We start from the raw sequence: 18,022 nt of genomic DNA, 5'->3' as shown, positions 1-18,022 counted from the left end.
TTGACCCATTATTTATTTTATAGGATACCGATTACTTGTGTGATATGTGTATGAAAGACCAGGGTTTGGCCCCTGACACCTGTATGAAAGACCAGGATTTGGCCCTTAGCAGTTGCATGAAAGACCAAGATTTGTCCCCTAGCAATTGTATGGAAGACCGGGATCTGGCCCTCGGCAAGAATTATACGTAAGACTATGGTTTGACCCATAGCATTAATTTGTATATTGGTATGTGGTACTTTGTGGGAAACTTACTAAGCGTTTGCTTACAGATTGTGTTTATGGTTTCAGTTACTTCCGGTACTAAGGGGAATGGCTCAGTGTGATGGCACAACATTCTCTTCCATTATTTCTGCATTTTGATGTTATACTCTGATGATGTGATTTTTATACATTATGATGGTTTTGGAACAATTTTCATACTTGTAATTTTTTTAAAATTGAAAATTTTTATCATATTTTGGGGATGTTATATTTCATCTATGCCAAGAAGAGGACGTGCAAACCTTTTTAGGTCTGTGTTCTTCTAAAAATTAAAGAGTTTATGGAGATCAATGTATGCGTGACGCAAACAAAGTAGGATATAAAGACCTGTAGAAAAATAATAATAATAAACACCACCTTATTGTAGTGGTGGAGGATAGTTAGGGCCAAGAGGGGATCCCCCCTACCCTCCTCTGCCGCCTTTTTTTGCTTTTAAGTATTCATTAGCCTAAATAATTTTAGTACATATTAGCCCAAAAATAAAAGAAATGGGTTGTGCCCCCTGCTATCCGATAGTCCAAACTCCTAACTAGAATCATCGACTTTCTAACCTGCACTCAGTTGTCAGTCGCTCCATCCTCCTTGCATCTTTCCTTCATTGTTCGTTGAATCAGACACCTCCCAATCTGCAATCACCGAACACCGCTGGAATTGATCAAATATGTTAAGCACTTTAGTGTTCTCTCCATTTCTCTGTTCTCTCTTCTCCATGACTCCATTGGTCCATCATCCCTATTCCTTCAACCCTTCTGATTTAGTGTAAGTGGTTTTTATCTTCAATTTTTCACTCAGTTGTTTGCTTGTTGAACCGTTAGGAGCATGATTTCACACATTGTTAGATAAATTGTTGCAGAATTTTGTTGATGTTAGATTAATTTTGCAGAATTTAACTATTTGAGAGCATGATTTCATGGGAAATTACAAATATATTTCTTCTTTCTTGGAATATACAATGATTCTAAAGCCTTGATAACTAGAGTTGTTTGTTCTATTTGAAATTTAAAGTCTGAAATTTTCATTTAGTGTGTAGGTAATATCACTAATATGTAATACCAAAGTACAAATGTATATAAACCTAATATAGTACTAATTGGTATGTGAAAAATGGCCTTTTTGGAGATAGCTACGTACGTATTAAACTTAAATTGATCATGTATGATGTATGTAATAATTAAAAACAACATATTTTCCTGAAATTATAAAGACAACTAAAAATAGTTCATATGCAATAGAAAAGTACTAAAAGGCAATGGATAGTTATCAAAAAGATTATATAGATGACTAAAATAGCAATGTACATTGATCGGACCCATGAAACCGTTTCAAATTATTTCAAGTCTTACATGCATTTGATCACCTACAAGATGATTTAGTGGGCACATGATGTTTGAAAGATCCGATTATTTTGGTTTCTAATATTTCCAGGCCCAAAATTAATTGTTCAAGCTCCGCCTTTGCCTTATTGTTTCGTGAATATTTACAAGTAAACACATTATTAACCTTATTGTTTCATGAATATTTACAAGTAAACATATTATTAACATACCAATAAAACTACATAAAGCATAACTTGTTAAACACCATTTCACGAAATATCTATCCATCTAAGAAATAGCCATACAAGTAAAACGTTATAGTCATTTGTAGGTTTTAGTTGTGTAAATCATCATATAATTGACAAACAGGTAAAAATAGCAGAAAACATAGTTTATAAAACTTGTTAATCCATTTCGCCACCAGGGCCGGTCCAAACGGTGGGCGACCGCCCAGGGCCCACATCTCTAGGGGGCCCAAAATTTCTAAGCTATGTAGTGTATATATATAAAAAAACTATTACATAAATTATTTTTAGGGCCTAAAGTTTGTTTAAATTCAAACTAGCTCAAAAGATAAATACTTTTGGTTTGCTTGTTATTGCTAATTGAACTTGGTTATAGTGAAGAATAAATAATATTTTTTTTAAATCTTTATTATATTTGTCTTTAAGAGGTCCCTTTTTTTCTTTTCGCCCTGGGCCCCATATACGTTTGGACCGGCCTTGTTCGCCACATATGTTTACTTTACTTGTGTGAAATAACTCTGCATAATAAAATCGAGAAGATAACAATAATTGAACTCAAAATTACAGTGTTATTTTTTTTTTTGAACGGCAAAGAAATATTTTTATTAAAACTGCAACCAAATTACATTTAAGTGGAGGTTTTGGTTGCGTATTCACCAAACCATTGACCTAAAACAATAGTGTAAAGTATTTACGTGTACGGAAGGTTTCGAACAATATAAGTATTTTGTTGTGTCAAAAAAGTGATGAAATATGTTTAGGTGTGCTTACTTGATAGTAATGTAATTTTTGAGTGTTTTGGGGAAGAAACAACAATTCGTAAAAATATAACATTTTCAATATTTAGGCATGTGAAATCGTTGTTAAGACTATTAGGTGTGGGCAACATGTTATTACATGTTACCACACCTAAAAGGTGCTATGTCAGCATCCTATTCATACGTGAGTGTTATAACACGCAATGTGGAAATGGACAACATCTAATAACATGTGATAAAACCAATTATTTTTTTTTTGTTTGTTTTTGATGTTTTTTTATATTTCGAATTAGTTTATTTATTTATATTTGAAAAGTAAAAATAAAATTTTAATAAAACTTAAAATAAAAAACAACATTAAAAAAATTACAACAAAACACAAAAACATTTAAAAACCTAAAAATAAAAAAAAATAAAAATAAATAAAGATAAAACCTACATTTTTTAGCCTAAAACTATTCATCTTCATCTTCGTGACCAACATAGATGTAATCCGCCAAGTCTTCACGGAGTTGCTTGTATTTTCGCTGATCTTGAATATCAATCACTCTATGTAAATATTCTGATGTTCCTGGTTGAAATTGCACGTGTCTTGGCTCCGTAAGGGAATATGTTGCAATATTGCGTTCTTTATCTTTAACAGTCATGTTATGCATTATGATACATGCATACATGATATATCGTAGAGTATCTAACTCACAAGGTCCCGCCGCATGTTCAACTATGTGTCATTTTGATTTCAAAACCCCAAAAGCACGTTCAACGTCCTTACGTGCTCCTTCTTGTCGTCTCTTGAAATATTTGTCCCTTGGATCTATTGGGTGTCGAAACGCTTGCACAAACGTGGAATATTGTGGATATATTCCGTCTGTAAGGTAATACCCAAACTTATATTCATTTTCATTCACTGTGAAAGAAGCATTCGGGGCTTTTCCTGACAAAAGAACGTCAAATATTGGTGATTGATCGAGAACGTTGACGTCGTTGTTAGAGCTCGCAACCCCGAAGAAAGCATGTCAAATCCATAAATCTTGTGAAGCAACAACCTCTAATACCAACGAAGGCGCTCCATGATGACCGCTCGAATACTGGGCTTTCCATGCGACGGGGCAATTTCTCATTTCCAATGTGTGCAGTTAATGCTCCCAAGCATACCCGGAAAACCATGTCTTTCTTCATGCGCCGCATATAGTTGTTGCATATCATGCAATGAAGGTTTGCGCAAGTATTAGTCACCGAAGGTTTCGACAACACCTCTTGCCAATAAATACAAACTTTCTCGTGCGGTCCTCTCAGACATTCTCATATAATCGTCAACAGAATCGGACGACTCCCTCATTGCCATAAGTTTAAATGCAGCAACACATTTTTGCAACCTGTGAAACCTTGTTAGCCTCTAGCATCATATCTCATTTGGAAAAATTCATACCTAAATAAATATTAAACATGTAAAAATTGTATTTATTTTATCTAAAAGTGACATTTTATAAATTATAAAAGTTGAAACAAACGATACCTAAATAAATATTAAATATGTAAAAATTGTATTTATTTTATCTAAAAGTGACATTTTATAAATTATAAAAGTTGAAACAAATGATACCTAAATAAATATTAAACATGTAAAAATTGTATTTATTTTATCTAAAAGTGACATTTTGTAAATTATAAAAGTTGAATCAAATGATATCTTGCTTCCATAGCGTTAGCTATCCTTTCAAAGACATTTTTTCGCAAATGAAATCTTCTTTTGAAATCGTTTGGCTGGTAGACACAATTTTCCGCAAAGTAATCTTTAACTAGCCGTCTATGTCCTTCCTCACGATCTATATTTAACGTCACACATCGTGTGAGTAGTGGAGCTGGATTTGGCTGTACCAGGCTGTCTGTATAATATCGGTACATCATACTCACGAACAAATCGTCTTCGTCGTTATCATCGTTATACGAATGGACCGGATCAAATTGATCCGTATTTTGGTTTTGAAATATTGAAAGAAATATGTAGAGAAGTAGGTGTTTTGTAGGTAAAAATAATAAAGGTTATGTGATAGTATAGATAATTTTTTTTTTGTGTTACCGTTTGTTTCAAACGGTCAAAATTATAGTCGTTGAAGCAAAAACCCAAGAAATAACGTACGCTACCTCCCGTTACGGCCATCACGCGCAACGCCGGTCCAGACGGTGGGTGGGCCCAAATTTTCTGGGCTATATCGTGTTATATATATAAAAATATATTGTCTAAATGATTGTTAGGGATAAAAGTTGGTTCAAACTCAAATTAGTTTAAAAATATAATCAATTTAGATTGCTTGTTATTGCTAATTGAACACGTCTATGATGAAGAATAAATAATATTTTTTTGAATATTTATTATATTTGTCTTTGACGACCCCCCCCCCCCCCCCCCCCCCCCCCCCCCCCCCCTTTTTTTTTTTTTTGCCTCGGGTCCTATATACGTTTGGACCGGCCCTGATCACACGTAATACCATAACACTTAGTAACGGCTAGAAAGGGCGATGTTCCTCCCATTATGACGCCCTTATTAGATGTCTTGTCACTAGGAACCCATTGCCCACACCCATCTCTATATAAAACATATTCTACACTTAAGTTATGATATAAGAGGGTGGACGGTTTGTCTTCATGCGCGAATCACCAAGCAGACCATGAATCATATAAAGTTAAAAGTTTTAGACAATCTTACTTAAAATATTTGGTAAATAAGAAAAATTATGAATCATGAGTGATTTAGAAAAAAAGAAATTTGATCCATCATAGTCTTTTCATTTGAGTTTGGTTGTCATTTAATGATAAAGTTACAAAAAAGTGGTTTTTTATAATACAATAATTTGTTTTTGGTCATTTTAAAATTATAATCCGCGTCATCGTAACAACTTACACTAAATTGCCTCTGCTAATTTGTTTTACATAGAAGGTAAATTACGGAAAATTAGTAAAATTTTAGAAATGACAAAGTTTGAACTATTGGACTCCTATGTGAATATTTTAAAGAATTAACTCATGTTCATCATTTTGTGATTGCATTTTATATATTTAACTCATGATCAAATATTTTTTGTATTATATTACAGACAAAATTGCAAAAATAGTCTTTGTGGTATGTATTTTTTGTGGGTTTTAATTCAAACATCGACTTTTTTGGTTTCGTGGTTCTTTTGAGATAGTTTCATTGCGTTTTTTGTCCCTATGAATAGTGAAATGACTGTAATACCATTATATTATTTATTTTTCATTTCTTTCATTTTTTTAAATCTAAATACTTATTTATTTATTTAACTAATTCAAAAAAATAAAAATATCTCTCTCTCTCTCTCTCTCTCTCTCTCTCTCTCTCTCTCTCTCTCTCTCTCTCTCTCTCTCTCTCTCTCTCTCTCTCTCTCTCTCTCTCTCTCTCTCTCTCTCGTACACACAATAAACAATCACCCTCTTCATCTTCTCCAATCATCATTCCCTAAAACTCAAAAGCTTACTGCAAGAATCAATTGTGTGTATGTAACTACATTGGGTTTGATTCCTTGGTCAAGCATTTCAGTGAACACATGGTGTGCACTAGACAAACCTAACACATGAACACAAACATCTGCAACAAAAAACCAAAATCTTTAAAGCTCAAGTACATACAATAAAAATTCCCACCAGATCTTTATTCCTTGGTCAAGCATTTCAGTGAACACATGGTGTGCACTAAACAAACCTAACACATGAACACAAACATCTGCAACAAAAAACCAAAATCTTTAAAGCTCAAGTACATACAATAAAAATCCCCACCAGATCTTTAAGAGCAATGCTTCTTCCCGTCTTTTCTCTGATATTTCTCCGACTCTAGATTAATAGGGTAAGTAAAACTACAAGAATCTTGTTGAAGATTTTCCCTTGAATTTTGTTAGAACCAGATTCCTCTTCATCTTCTTCCTCAGAAAACTCTTCTACACCTCTTCATCTTTAAAGCTTTCAGAACTATCTCTACATGCATCTCCCTCGTCGGAAAAACGATCTATTGGTACATAGTGTGCTCACCAACATACCGGTGTGACGTGCTAAACTAAATGGGTCAATAGAGACGTCAACGGACTTTAAACCCAAATTGAATTACCTACCAGACATGGAGCCTTCGGTGGTGGGTTTTCGAAGGTGACTTTAGATCCAGATGTAGGCCCTCCTGTCTTGTTCTCACAGTCATGTGTGTTCGGTGCTGAAATGGCGATAGCGGGGGTGGACGGCTGTATTTTCGGCATGTCTTCTCACAACTGTTCTAGCTTCGCTGGCGGCTGTGTGAGCTCGAACACAGGTAGCATTGAAGAGGTGACTGTTGGGGGTGATTAGTGATGGAGGATCAAGTGGGGTGAGGAGGTTGTGGCAACCTCTTGGCCTGTCGATTAGAGAGAGGGGGAGAGAGAGAGAGAGAGACCTATATTTTAATTTAATAAAACATTAAATTAAATAGAAAAAAGATTAAAAAAATATCAGGAGGGCATATTAGTCATTTCAGTTTAGCAAGGGACCAAAACCACAACCAAAATACCTCAAAAGGACCCACCAAATCAAATTCCGAAATATATTTGGAAAAAATTCGGATCTCGATTTCATTACAGATCTCAACTTTCCGATACATTCCAACATAACACTCCAACTCTCTGATTCTGATTCCAATCTCCGACATGCCAATCCAACTCTCCGATTCCGACACATTAATTCGAAACTCCGACTAAAAATATGGAAACCGATCACTATGACCCGATTGTTTTACGGGTAAGTCCTTTACTCCGACTTAAGATTTTTGTTTATATTCATCAAAAAATAGTGTGCTGGAACAAAACATTGCATTCCGGAATGCGAAGAACACCTCCGGAATGAACTCACCATGTTCTAGAGTACCAATATATGATGTCAGTGCATTAGGACCAACCCAAAAGTAGTTTGGTTGTAAATAGAGTGTTATTATACATCCAAATCTAGTGTTCTGGAACATAAAATTGCATTTTGGAACGAGTCTGGAACACGATAAACAAGTATGGAACACGAGGAACAGGTCCAGAACACTAGAACATGTTTGTAATGTTGGTCAGTTTGCATTCTAGAGTTGGTTTATAACAACCTTTTTATTTGGAACACGACGGGGGTTTTGATGCATCCATTACACTGTCTTGTAAACCCAAAATAGGGGATATTCTTGCAGCATTCAAAGACAGACCGACATGCGAGACTATGTTCCAGAATTCATGTTTTCGGAGGTGGTTAGACATTCCTAATCTAGATAGGGATCATTTGCTTCAACATTACATCTTTTGCCTCAAAGTTATCACAAAGCCTTGAAGCAAAGTAAAGGAAATGGTTTTTGAGATTTGGGGTTAGGAGCTGCCTTTCGAGAAGAAAGAATTTTGTCTTGTCACCGACTTCCGCTTTGAAGATTATTTTTCTGCCTCCGGTTCCGACGCCACCTTCCGTTCCCATGTGTTTCCTATGGCCGCGAGGAATGTATTTGTCAAATTAGACTATGTGAAAAATGTGTTTGAGCATTCGCTTAATGATTTATCGGACGAGGATGCAGTCCATGTATGTCTTATATATATGTTAGAGAATGGGTTCAATGGGCGGTTGGCTAAACAACCTGTTTAGAGGAGTATTTCGCTTAGGTATCCGACTTTGATGAATTCAATAGGTATCATGTCGGTAATTTAAAATTACTAAATATAATTTAGGGTCATTAATTATCATTACCAATATTTTTTAGAAATTTAATTGTAAATTTTTTATGTCGGATATATCCATGGGGGAGAATAATTTTGGATCAATTGTGCTCACAACTAATTACTGTATTCAATAAGGTTGACAGACATATACATCCAGTCAAACCCAAAGACAAACAACCTCAAAAAATGACCTACACCCAAAGCGGCTTTTTATATGCTTTTAAGGTAAGTACATGTTTAACAAAAAAATTTTGTTTGCTAACATTCTATACATGATTTTTTTCAGATATGGATTCTTGAGACTTTTCCTATTAGCCGTTTGTTTGGTATTCGACAAGAGAATGTGATCCATCAGGTCGTTGCATGGTTGAAACTAAGGCCTTTATAAAAGACTTAGTGCAACCAGTTTTTGTAAATGAACGACGTATGGTTACTTATATACTTTAAGATTTTCTTTTATATGTATAATTTATGTTTATTTTTAATTTTATAATTTTGTTAGCAGGATAATAGACTTGTACAAAAGTTGAAGCCAACAGAAGCTGAGAGTCGTGCTGAATGGTGGATAGTTAGCTCAACGTGGATTTATCGCCCTAATTTTCTCGACACAAAAGTTCACATGGCACTTTCCCTGACAGTCTAACACCATCACCCAAAACGCTCCCTGCCCATGAGCCTCTACATAAGAAGGGACATATAGATGTTTCATCTCACCCGCCACCATCACCTCCGCCGATCGTTGAACCATTAATTGATAAGGACCAAATTATTACTGGCTTGCAAAATGAGGTTCGTTAATTGCAAAACGAGCTCAGTGAATGTCACGGTCATATGAGGTCACATGATAAGCATTTAACAGAGCATGACGCTACTTTAGTCATGCTTCTAAAAGTATCAATAAGACTCCTAAAGATGACGAAGGGGGTGGTTGTACACTGTTAATTATTTCACTCACATACAATTTTTATTTAACTTTATGGTCCTTATGTTTTTGCATCGTTTATAATTAAATACTATTGAAACGTACCGATACTTATCGTGCAAGATGTTGGTACCACAAAGTACAATGACAATGAAATATGAGAGCATGATTATGGGTTAGGCACATCCGAACAACCGCTGAATCACGGATATGAGCAACTGTCTGCATGTATTCAATCATCAGATGTAAAACAGATTCCGCTGGATGAATACAAAACGTCGCTGACAGCACCTCTTAGGTTTTCTATGCGGCAAAAAGTTATGTCCATATGGTATAAGTCCCCATGGATATAAATGAAGAGGAAAGTGTTGCATGCCAACAGCCAACACCGTTGGACAATCTTTTAGAACCAACCGTACACATTCTATGATGATTCACAGTTGTTTGCTCACCGTTTTTTTTACTGGTATCACGAAGATTAAATTTTGGACGCGCTTATATGCGGATAGTCACACAGGCTAGATGGAATGTGATGTAAGTTATATAATTATGTGTTCCTTACATATTACGGTTCTAATAATAATTCTTATTTTACTGCAAATATTTTGATTGGCAGCACATCATGATGTAGATCTCATTGTTGATAAACTGTAGAGCGGATGATGGTTGGTGGACGGCTGTACCGTCAACTTTCAATACTGATGCATTTGAATGGAGTGACTTGGTTGACGAATCTGTTTACCTAGCTTGGGAGACTATGATACAATATAATTGTTTTTGGATTACATTACCTAAGTAATAGTAATTTATAATATAATGTTATTTGATGATTAATTATTTCTAACCTTTTATGTAGCTTTACATCCCAATCAATATACCATATGCTCACTGGTTTTTGGATGATTTGGATCTGAAGACATTCAAAATGACTATATACGATGGTCATTGGAAGAGCGGCTATTGTTCATAAAATTAGGATTGGTTTATAGGTATGAGAGCCCGCATCCATATAATGCTAGTGGGTGTCAACTACTGAGGTATCGAACCAACCAATGCAATCTCACTTGAGAGTTTCAACATGACCCTCGAAAGGACCTCCGACGTACCACAACAGATTGATTGTAGATGGGATTGTGGGGTGTTTTTGTGTTGGTTGCTGGAGATGTTGATCATCGACAAATTGTGTTTTATAGAGGGTAAAAGTGGTCCATGGGCTATGTCATATCATAAACGACTGATGGATTTTTTTTTTGTACAAGGACAAATACCATTTGAACATTGTAATATTATTTTAAAGGGAAAATGACTCTTGAGGGTAATTAACTTTTGCGTTTGTACTCATTTGGTCCCTTTTCTTTTTTTTTTTTTGTATTCAATATACCATCGAACTTGTTGTTCGTGTTTACCATAGCCCTTTTGACCGGCTTTTGACCTGTGATAGCCGGTCAAAGGGCTATGGTAAACACCAACAACAAGTTCGATGGTATATTGAATACAAAAAAAAGAAAAGGGACCAAATGAGAACAAACGCAACAGTTGGTTACCCTCCTGATTCATTTTCCCTTTACTCATTTACAACAAATCCCACATCATCTCCTACTGATATTAATAACTTTTATGAGATTCATTCTTGCTTCTCTTCAAAACATAACCTACGAAAGGACATTATTCATACATGTACAACTTTGTAATGCACTTGAATATTTATTAGGGGAATCTTGACTAAGCAGGCGCATTTCATGACTACATTTACATTTCAATCAAATGATTTATCGTATCATGGATTCTAGACAAGTCTACAAACGAGTGGAATCATAAGTGCTATGATTTTTGAGTTTACTTAGCTTTAAGATCGAACTCATGGGATAAGATACAACATCAATATGGTGTATTGTACATATTGATGTTGTATCTTATCCCATGAGTTCGATCTTAAAGCTAAGTAAACTCAAAAATCATAGCACTTATGATTCCACTCGTTTGTAGACTTGTCTAGAATCCATGATACGATAAATCATTTGATTGAAATGTAAATGTAGTCATGAAATGCGCCTGCTTAGTCAAGATTCCCCTAATAAATATTCAAGTGCATTACAAAGTTGTACATGTATGAATAATGTCCTTTCATAGGTTATGTTTTGAAGAGAAGCAAGAATGAATCTCATAAAAGTTATTAATATCAGTAGGAGATGATGTGGGATTTGTTGTAAATGAGTAAAGGGAAAATGAATCAGGAGGGTAACCAACTGTTGCGTTTGTTTCCATTTGGTCCCTTTTCTTTTTTTTGTATTCAATATACCATCGAACTTGTTGTTGGTGTTTACCATAGCCCTTTGACCGGCTATCACAGGTCAAAAGCCGGTCAAAGGGCTATGGTAAACACCGACAACAAGTTCGATGGTATATTGAATACAAAAAAAAGAAAGGGACCAAATGAGTACAAACGCAAAAGTTAATTACCCTCAAGAGTCATTTTCCCTATTTTAAACAAACCCCTTAAGTTTATGTATTATTAGTTTTTTGTTGATTTTTAAGATTACATTTGCATTTTAGATTTTATAAAAACAAAACTTATACAAAAAGAACAAAACACATTTTACACATAAAAATAGAAAAAAAAATCTATTTTGGAACCAATGTTCATAATCCTACTCCGATTTTCCGAAAACCTCTCTGTAATGATATATTCCGCACAAAGTGGTTATTTTACAAAAAAAAATGTCGTTTTTTTTAGATAGTTTATTTATATTAGTTAGATTACTTAATTTTCTTTTATTTTTGTGTGTTCTGCTCGGGTCCGAGTAACCTACTAGCCCGCCTCATCTAGCCTAAATTCTCTCTCTCTCTCTCTCTCTCTCTCTCTCTCTCTCTCTCTCTCTCTCTCTCTCTCTCTCTCTCTCTCTCTCTCTCTCTCTCTCTCTCTCTCTCTCTCTCTCTCTCTCTCTCTCTCTCTCTCTCTCTCTCTCTCAATTTGACAAAGTTTTAATTTGTTTTACAAGTCCCTAAATGTTTTTTTTTTCCATATTGACTTAGTTTTATAATTTTATTCCAAAAAAATTTCAAAAAATAATTTGGATAAAAAAAATTGTGATTTTTTATATGTTTTTTTAAAACTTACTATTTTTTATAAAAAGATAACATGTTTTGTTTATAACTTTTTCATGAATTTGTTTTTATAAAACTAGTTTTTATTTTAATTTTTTCACACATACATTTTTATGCACATATTTTTAAAAGATTTTTCTGTTTTTATATAGTAGCTACTATATAAATTTAAATTTTATATTTTTTTACATATATTCGTTTTCATACCTGTAAGTTTATATCACTAACCAAAAGAACATTTTATGTATAATTAATCATAAACTTACTGTAAATCATATCTTAATTTTGAAACTAATTAAACCGACGTAATCATTTTTAGGGTTCCCGCTTCATCATACTAAGATATATGCATTCCTAATTACATGTATACCGATGTAATCTTTTAATAATAATATATTTAATGGGTACTTAGATCTAATAAATTGTTAAATATTTTATGTACTTGTTTGTAGCCACCATGAAATTATCACAAGTTTGAAGAAAGACGTCAATTAGATATTTAGAACAACAAAAAGAAGATAATAGCAAACCATATAATTTAGCATTTGCTTGTATATATATATATATATATATATATATATATATATATATATATATATATATATATATATATATATATATATATATATATATATATATATATATATATATATATATAAATATTAATTAAAGTTTTTAATAAAAGTAACCCAATGAATTAATCATTTCCCTAACATCAATCAAAACCTTCCTACTTGTTAGCTAAAACATATTTTCAACAAATGTTTTTTTTTTCTTGGAAGATGTTCATGGCAAATTTGTCCATATGTTGTCATCGTCTTCGGTTTTTATGCGTTTGATCTGTGGAACTATCTGTAATTTTACATATAGTTATAAATATTAGCATCCATTTTTAATAATAATAATAATAATAATAATAATAATAATAATAATAATAAATATACCTGATCTTCTTGTGGCAAAGTGGATGGGTGGAGGCGAAATTTTGTGATTCTTGGTTCAATGCTTATGTTTGGGTCCAAATAATCTAATTAAGTTAAAATAACATTAATCAAATTGTAAGAAAAGAGAATTAAAAAAATATAGAATTATAGATGCCTCAAAATATCTTCTCCTAAAGCTTCGATCGAATTAATATATATCATGTACAATAATCGTACATATATTAGCCGATTGATTGATTAGAAGGAATATCATGATCATGATTGAAGATTCATATGCCTCAGATACATTCATTTCCACTACTTACGTTTACTTATATAGAAATTCAAATTATAATAAGTTTATCAACTTCTGCAAATACTAAAAAAGATCTAACAAGCTTAATTCAATTTCAGCGTGTGTTTTTCACAAATAGAAATAAAATAAATTGAAATTCTACCTCAGTTTTTGATCGAGTAGTTAGATCATGATTCATGATAATTGATAAATCAGCTGATCAAAATTCATACACGTAATTTTCTGTTATGATTCAAATTGGAAGTATTGTTTATTGGGAACTACCTGCCGGAAAATTCCTTTTTCTTCTCTTCGTAGCAGTTGTCGCCGTCGTCATCCGCTTCGAGTCTAACGTCGATTCGCAACTATCCGGCACGTACCGATCCATCGGAAGAAAAACGCGATCGTCGCTGTTCTCCAGCATTGTTCGAACGAACGAAGCCTCTAGAGATTTCAGGAAATGAAGGTGCCTCTCGTTCGTCCATCGATGATCGTTGTAAGCTCTTTTTGCATCCATTACAAGTTTTAGATCCACGGATTCCGGCAACCGTCGGAAAATACTTCCGGCGAGCGATTATTTTGGGTTGGAGAGATATGGCGGATCCGCTTTTTATAAGGGCGGTTTCACTTTATAGCTCCCTTTTGCACATTCCCACGCGCTAGAGAATTTGAAGCTTTTCTTACACGCCCGATGGAGATATACACGTGTCACGATGGATGCATAGCTACGTCGATATTAGAGCGATTGCAACACATTTTCGTGCTCAAGAGACTACGAAAACAAAGCCGCATAAAATATCCGAGGATCGATGATCTTTTAATGAAAATCAATTAAATTATTTAATTACGTGTGAGATATTTTTTTGGTTGGATGAAAAGATCTTTGTAAACAAATAAATAGTGACGGTTAACCGATGTATATTTAATCTTCTAATAATAATATTTAATGGGTATTTAAATCAAGTTCGTGTCTTAAATATGAGAAAATTCATGAAATAACCAAAAGTTAGGGTGTGTTTTACAGAATTAACCATGAAATTTTGAGTTTTTGAAAATGATTACGAGATCCACTGAGGGGGCTCTACGGATCCCTTTAATCCTATGAAGAACGATGCACAGTACTGAAGAAATGACGTGGTACCACTAAATGACAAAAAAAATTGTGGCTATAATGGTTACGCAGAGGCGGCTCTGTAGATCTATAATATCTCTGAGGAACCATCGAAAACGGGTAAAATCGGAAAAATTGCGATACACAGAGGTGTACAATGGATCCACAAAGCCACCTCTGCAGAACCATTATAGCCACAATTTTTTTTTTTCATTTAGTGGTGTCATGTCATTTTTTCAGTACTGTGAATTGTTCCTCAAAAGATTAAAGGGATCTACAGAGCCCCCTCTCCGGATCTCGTGGTCATTTTCCAAAACTCAAAATTTCGTGGTTCATTCCTTAAAACACCCCCCTAACTTTTGGTTATTTCATAAATTTTCTCTTTAAATATTTTATGTATTTATTGCCAACAAGAAATTATCACAACTTTAAAGAACATCAATAGATCATTTTGGTGTTTCTTGTTGTAATAGTTCCTTAGAGCCTTTATTAAATGTGTGAGTTTGGAATGTGTTACTGTGAGTTGAAGTATCTTCTTTCATAAAAAGGTTTTTTCTTTTCGTGACATATAAACGGGGGGAGATAATTGGCGTGCGTTTCTCTTTTCTTGTGGTTTTGTATGAATATAATTGGAGAGTGTCGAAAAAAGTGGAATTAATCTTCTTCAAGATCCATTGAAATTGTTGTTGGGATATTTTAAAGAATTGATGGGTTGTTCTTAAAGTACATCTTATGAAAATATGTTATTGTTGTGGGTTGATCTTGAAAGTACATTGATATCGATGGGATTGTTATTTAAAGCACATTGATATTGTTGGATTGATTTTGAAAGTATATTTTTTAGAACTGTTTAGAAACTCACCTATTACTTTGCTCCTAAATCTTACATCATCCATCCGCAACGAAACTTAAACCTTCAACATTTAGTTTAGGGGCACATACATGTCTACAGTTAGGCCAAAGGCCATTTGGTGATCTTGAAAGTATATTGCTAGAATAAAAGTTCAAAATAGATTGGTATTATGGGAATGATCTTGAAAGCACATTGATATTGACATAAGATTTGGAGAATACATTGATATTATTGGGTCATTAAGGAAAGTTTATTGCTTTTTTAAATGGTTAAGTTTTGTAGGGGTTTCGCTCTCTTAGTTGTCCCTCGTGCCTAGATTTTGTAAATTAATGTCTTGTGGCGTTTGTTTCGGATAGTTAACATTTTGTTTTTAGGATTAGTAATATTTTCGGTCTTTTATTTTAAAAATAATATTGATTTGTTGTTCGAACAAAAAAAAATACAAACCAATACAAACTAGAGAATTTAACATTTCTTGGTATATATTTAAATAAATGTTAATCTAAGTTTTTAATTAAAATTAACCCAATGAATTAATACTATCCCTAACATCAAACAAAACTCCCTATACATGTTAGCTAAAACATACTTTCGATAAATGTTTTTTTTGGAAGATGTTCATGGCGAATTTGTCCATTTATTGTCATCATCTTCGGTTTTTATGTGTTTGATCTGTGGAACTACCTGCAATTTTACATATAATTATAGATATTAGCATCCATTTTTAATAATAATAATAATAATAATAATAATAATAATAATAATAATAATACCTGATCATCTTGAAGCATAGCGGATGGGTGAAGGCGTAATCTTTTGACTTCGTCCAAATAATCTAAATAATTTAAAATAAAATTAAACAAATGTAAAAAAGAGACAATAAAACAAATAAAATGGAAGATGCCTCAAAATAAAAGATGCTTCTTCTATAAAATAAATTGGAATATATGATTTAATGACTTATAAAATAATTATAAGGGATTGTACTTTATATAAATGAATTTTTAAATTTTTAAATATCTTCTCCTAAACGAACATATATCATGTACAATAATCGTACATATATTAGCCGATTGATAAAGTGGAAATATCATGATTCATGTGTGTCAAATACATTCATTTTCATATTAGTAACTAGAGAAATTAAATTGATTCAAATTATAATCCAAGTAAAATTCTTAGAAATTCAAATTATAACTGCATCAACTTCTGCAAATATTGCAAGATACAACCAACTTCAGCATCTGTTTTCCACAAATAGAAATAAAATATTTGAAATTCTACTTCATTTTTTGATCAAGTGGTTAGTTAGATCATGATTCATGATAAATAAACTGATCATACATGTAATTTTCTGTTATGATTCAAATCGCAAGTATTGTTTGAGAACTTAACCAGTATTGTCGACGATGCATCTGATTTATATTTTTATCAAACATACCTGTCGGAAAATGCCTTTTTCTTCTCTTCGTCGTAGTCGTCGTCTTCGAATCTAACGTCGATTCGCAACTATCCGGCAAATACCGATCCATTGGAAGAAAAACGCGATTGTCGCGTTTCTCCAGCATTGTTCGAACGAACGAAGCCTCTAGAGATTTCAGGAAATGAAGGTGCCTCTCGTTCGTCCATCGATGATCGTTGTAAGCTCTTTTCGCATCCATTTCAAGTTTAAACCCACGGATTCCGGCAACTGTCGGAAAATATTTTTCCGGCGAACGATTATTTTGAGTTGGAGAGATACGGCGGATCCGCTTTTATAAGGACGGTTTCACTTTATTATTCTCCATTTTTTCTTTTCCACGTTACGGAAATGCAAATTGTAATGTTTCACGCGCTAGGGGAAGTGCAGTGTTAGATACGCGCCAGGTAAATGTGTACACGTGTCATGGTAGCATGTTTAGGGAAGTCGGTATTGGAGCGAGTATAAAACAGTTTCCAAATCGAGAGAGATGTGAAAATGACTGGATCGTTTATTTTTGGATTTTAAAATAATTGAATTATATTATTTTTTTATTATTATAACTTTATAAGAGATATTTTTCAGTTTGGAAGAAAATATCTTGTAAAGAAAATATGGTGCTGTTTCACCCCTTTCAAGACAGCTGATGAAGCATCTCATTATCTTTTAATTGGTGCAAAGATAAGGGAACTCTTTTTATTGTAACCGGGGGATTGAAAGTCATTCTCCTTTTAAATATGTCATTAATCAGTGTCTATATTTTTCTCATGATGAGCTCATTCGTACTTAAGAAATGTTTTTTTATATATAATAATTTGTGTTTAAAATATTATATTATATAATTCTATTAAACATAAAATATTATATAGATATAAATTGTTGCATTCGAATTACTTTTTTTTTTTTTTTTGTGTATTTTTAGTTACTTGCTAAGCTTGTGGCAATTTTATATAGAAAAATCTTACAACAAAGTTTCAAATTAAAATTTGTTTATGAAAAATTATGAATTACCGGTAAAAACAACGATTTGGTTCTTTTTTCTCGGTTTACCGAT

The 18,022-nt window shown here is 33.3% G+C and overlaps 2 protein-coding genes across 2 annotated transcripts; both read right to left on the bottom strand.

Moving 5' to 3' along the window:
* Positions 1 to 13,021: 13,021 nt before the first annotated feature.
* Positions 13,022 to 14,129, bottom strand: LOC145074693 (uncharacterized). The gene is made up of 3 exons (XM_079021021.1): positions 13,831 to 14,129; positions 13,272 to 13,354; positions 13,022 to 13,179 (listed from the first exon to the last, which is right to left on the bottom strand). The coding sequence occupies exons 1-3, from the start codon at positions 14,060 to 14,062 to the stop codon at positions 13,114 to 13,116; spliced, it is 381 nt and encodes a 126-aa protein (XP_078877147.1). The 5' UTR covers positions 14,063 to 14,129; the 3' UTR covers positions 13,022 to 13,113.
* Positions 14,130 to 16,006: 1,877 nt separating this feature from the next.
* On the bottom strand, positions 16,007 to 17,214 carry LOC145076793 (uncharacterized). The gene is made up of 3 exons (XM_079022582.1): positions 16,951 to 17,214; positions 16,283 to 16,344; positions 16,007 to 16,193 (listed from the first exon to the last, which is right to left on the bottom strand). The coding sequence occupies exons 1-3, from the start codon at positions 17,168 to 17,170 to the stop codon at positions 16,128 to 16,130; spliced, it is 348 nt and encodes a 115-aa protein (XP_078878708.1). The 5' UTR covers positions 17,171 to 17,214; the 3' UTR covers positions 16,007 to 16,127.
* Between the last annotated feature and the right edge of the window lie 808 nt (positions 17,215 to 18,022).

Source organism: Lactuca serriola, chromosome 9 (assembly GCF_051521515.1).
Source record: "Lactuca serriola cultivar US96UC23 chromosome 9, Lser_US96UC23_V15, whole genome shotgun sequence".
NCBI classification, from domain to species: Eukaryota; Viridiplantae; Streptophyta; class Magnoliopsida; order Asterales; family Asteraceae; genus Lactuca; species Lactuca serriola.
Note: the sequence above shows the minus strand (reverse complement) of the source record. Positions and strands in the feature narration are given on the sequence as shown.

Excerpts from the sequence above, each read along its gene's own strand:
- LOC145076793 (XM_079022582.1), bottom strand. The coding sequence starts at position 17,170 with ATGGATGCGAAAAGAGCTTACAACGATCATCGATGGACGAACGAGAGG. Across the intron at positions 16,345-16,950 it reads AAAAAGGCATTTTCCGACAG|ATTATTTGGACGAAGTCAAA; the intron begins GTATGTTTGATA and ends TAAATTATTTAG. Across the intron at positions 16,194-16,282 it reads CTATGCTTCAAGATGATCAG|GTAGTTCCACAGATCAAACA; the intron begins GTATTATTATTA and ends GTAAAATTGCAG.
- LOC145074693 (XM_079021021.1), bottom strand. The coding sequence starts at position 14,062 with ATGGATGCAAAAAGAGCTTACAACGATCATCGATGGACGAACGAGAGG. Across the intron at positions 13,355-13,830 it reads AAAAAGGAATTTTCCGGCAG|ATTATTTGGACCCAAACATA; the intron begins GTAGTTCCCAAT and ends TAACTTAATTAG. Across the intron at positions 13,180-13,271 it reads CTTTGCCACAAGAAGATCAG|ATAGTTCCACAGATCAAACG; the intron begins GTATATTTATTA and ends GTAAAATTACAG.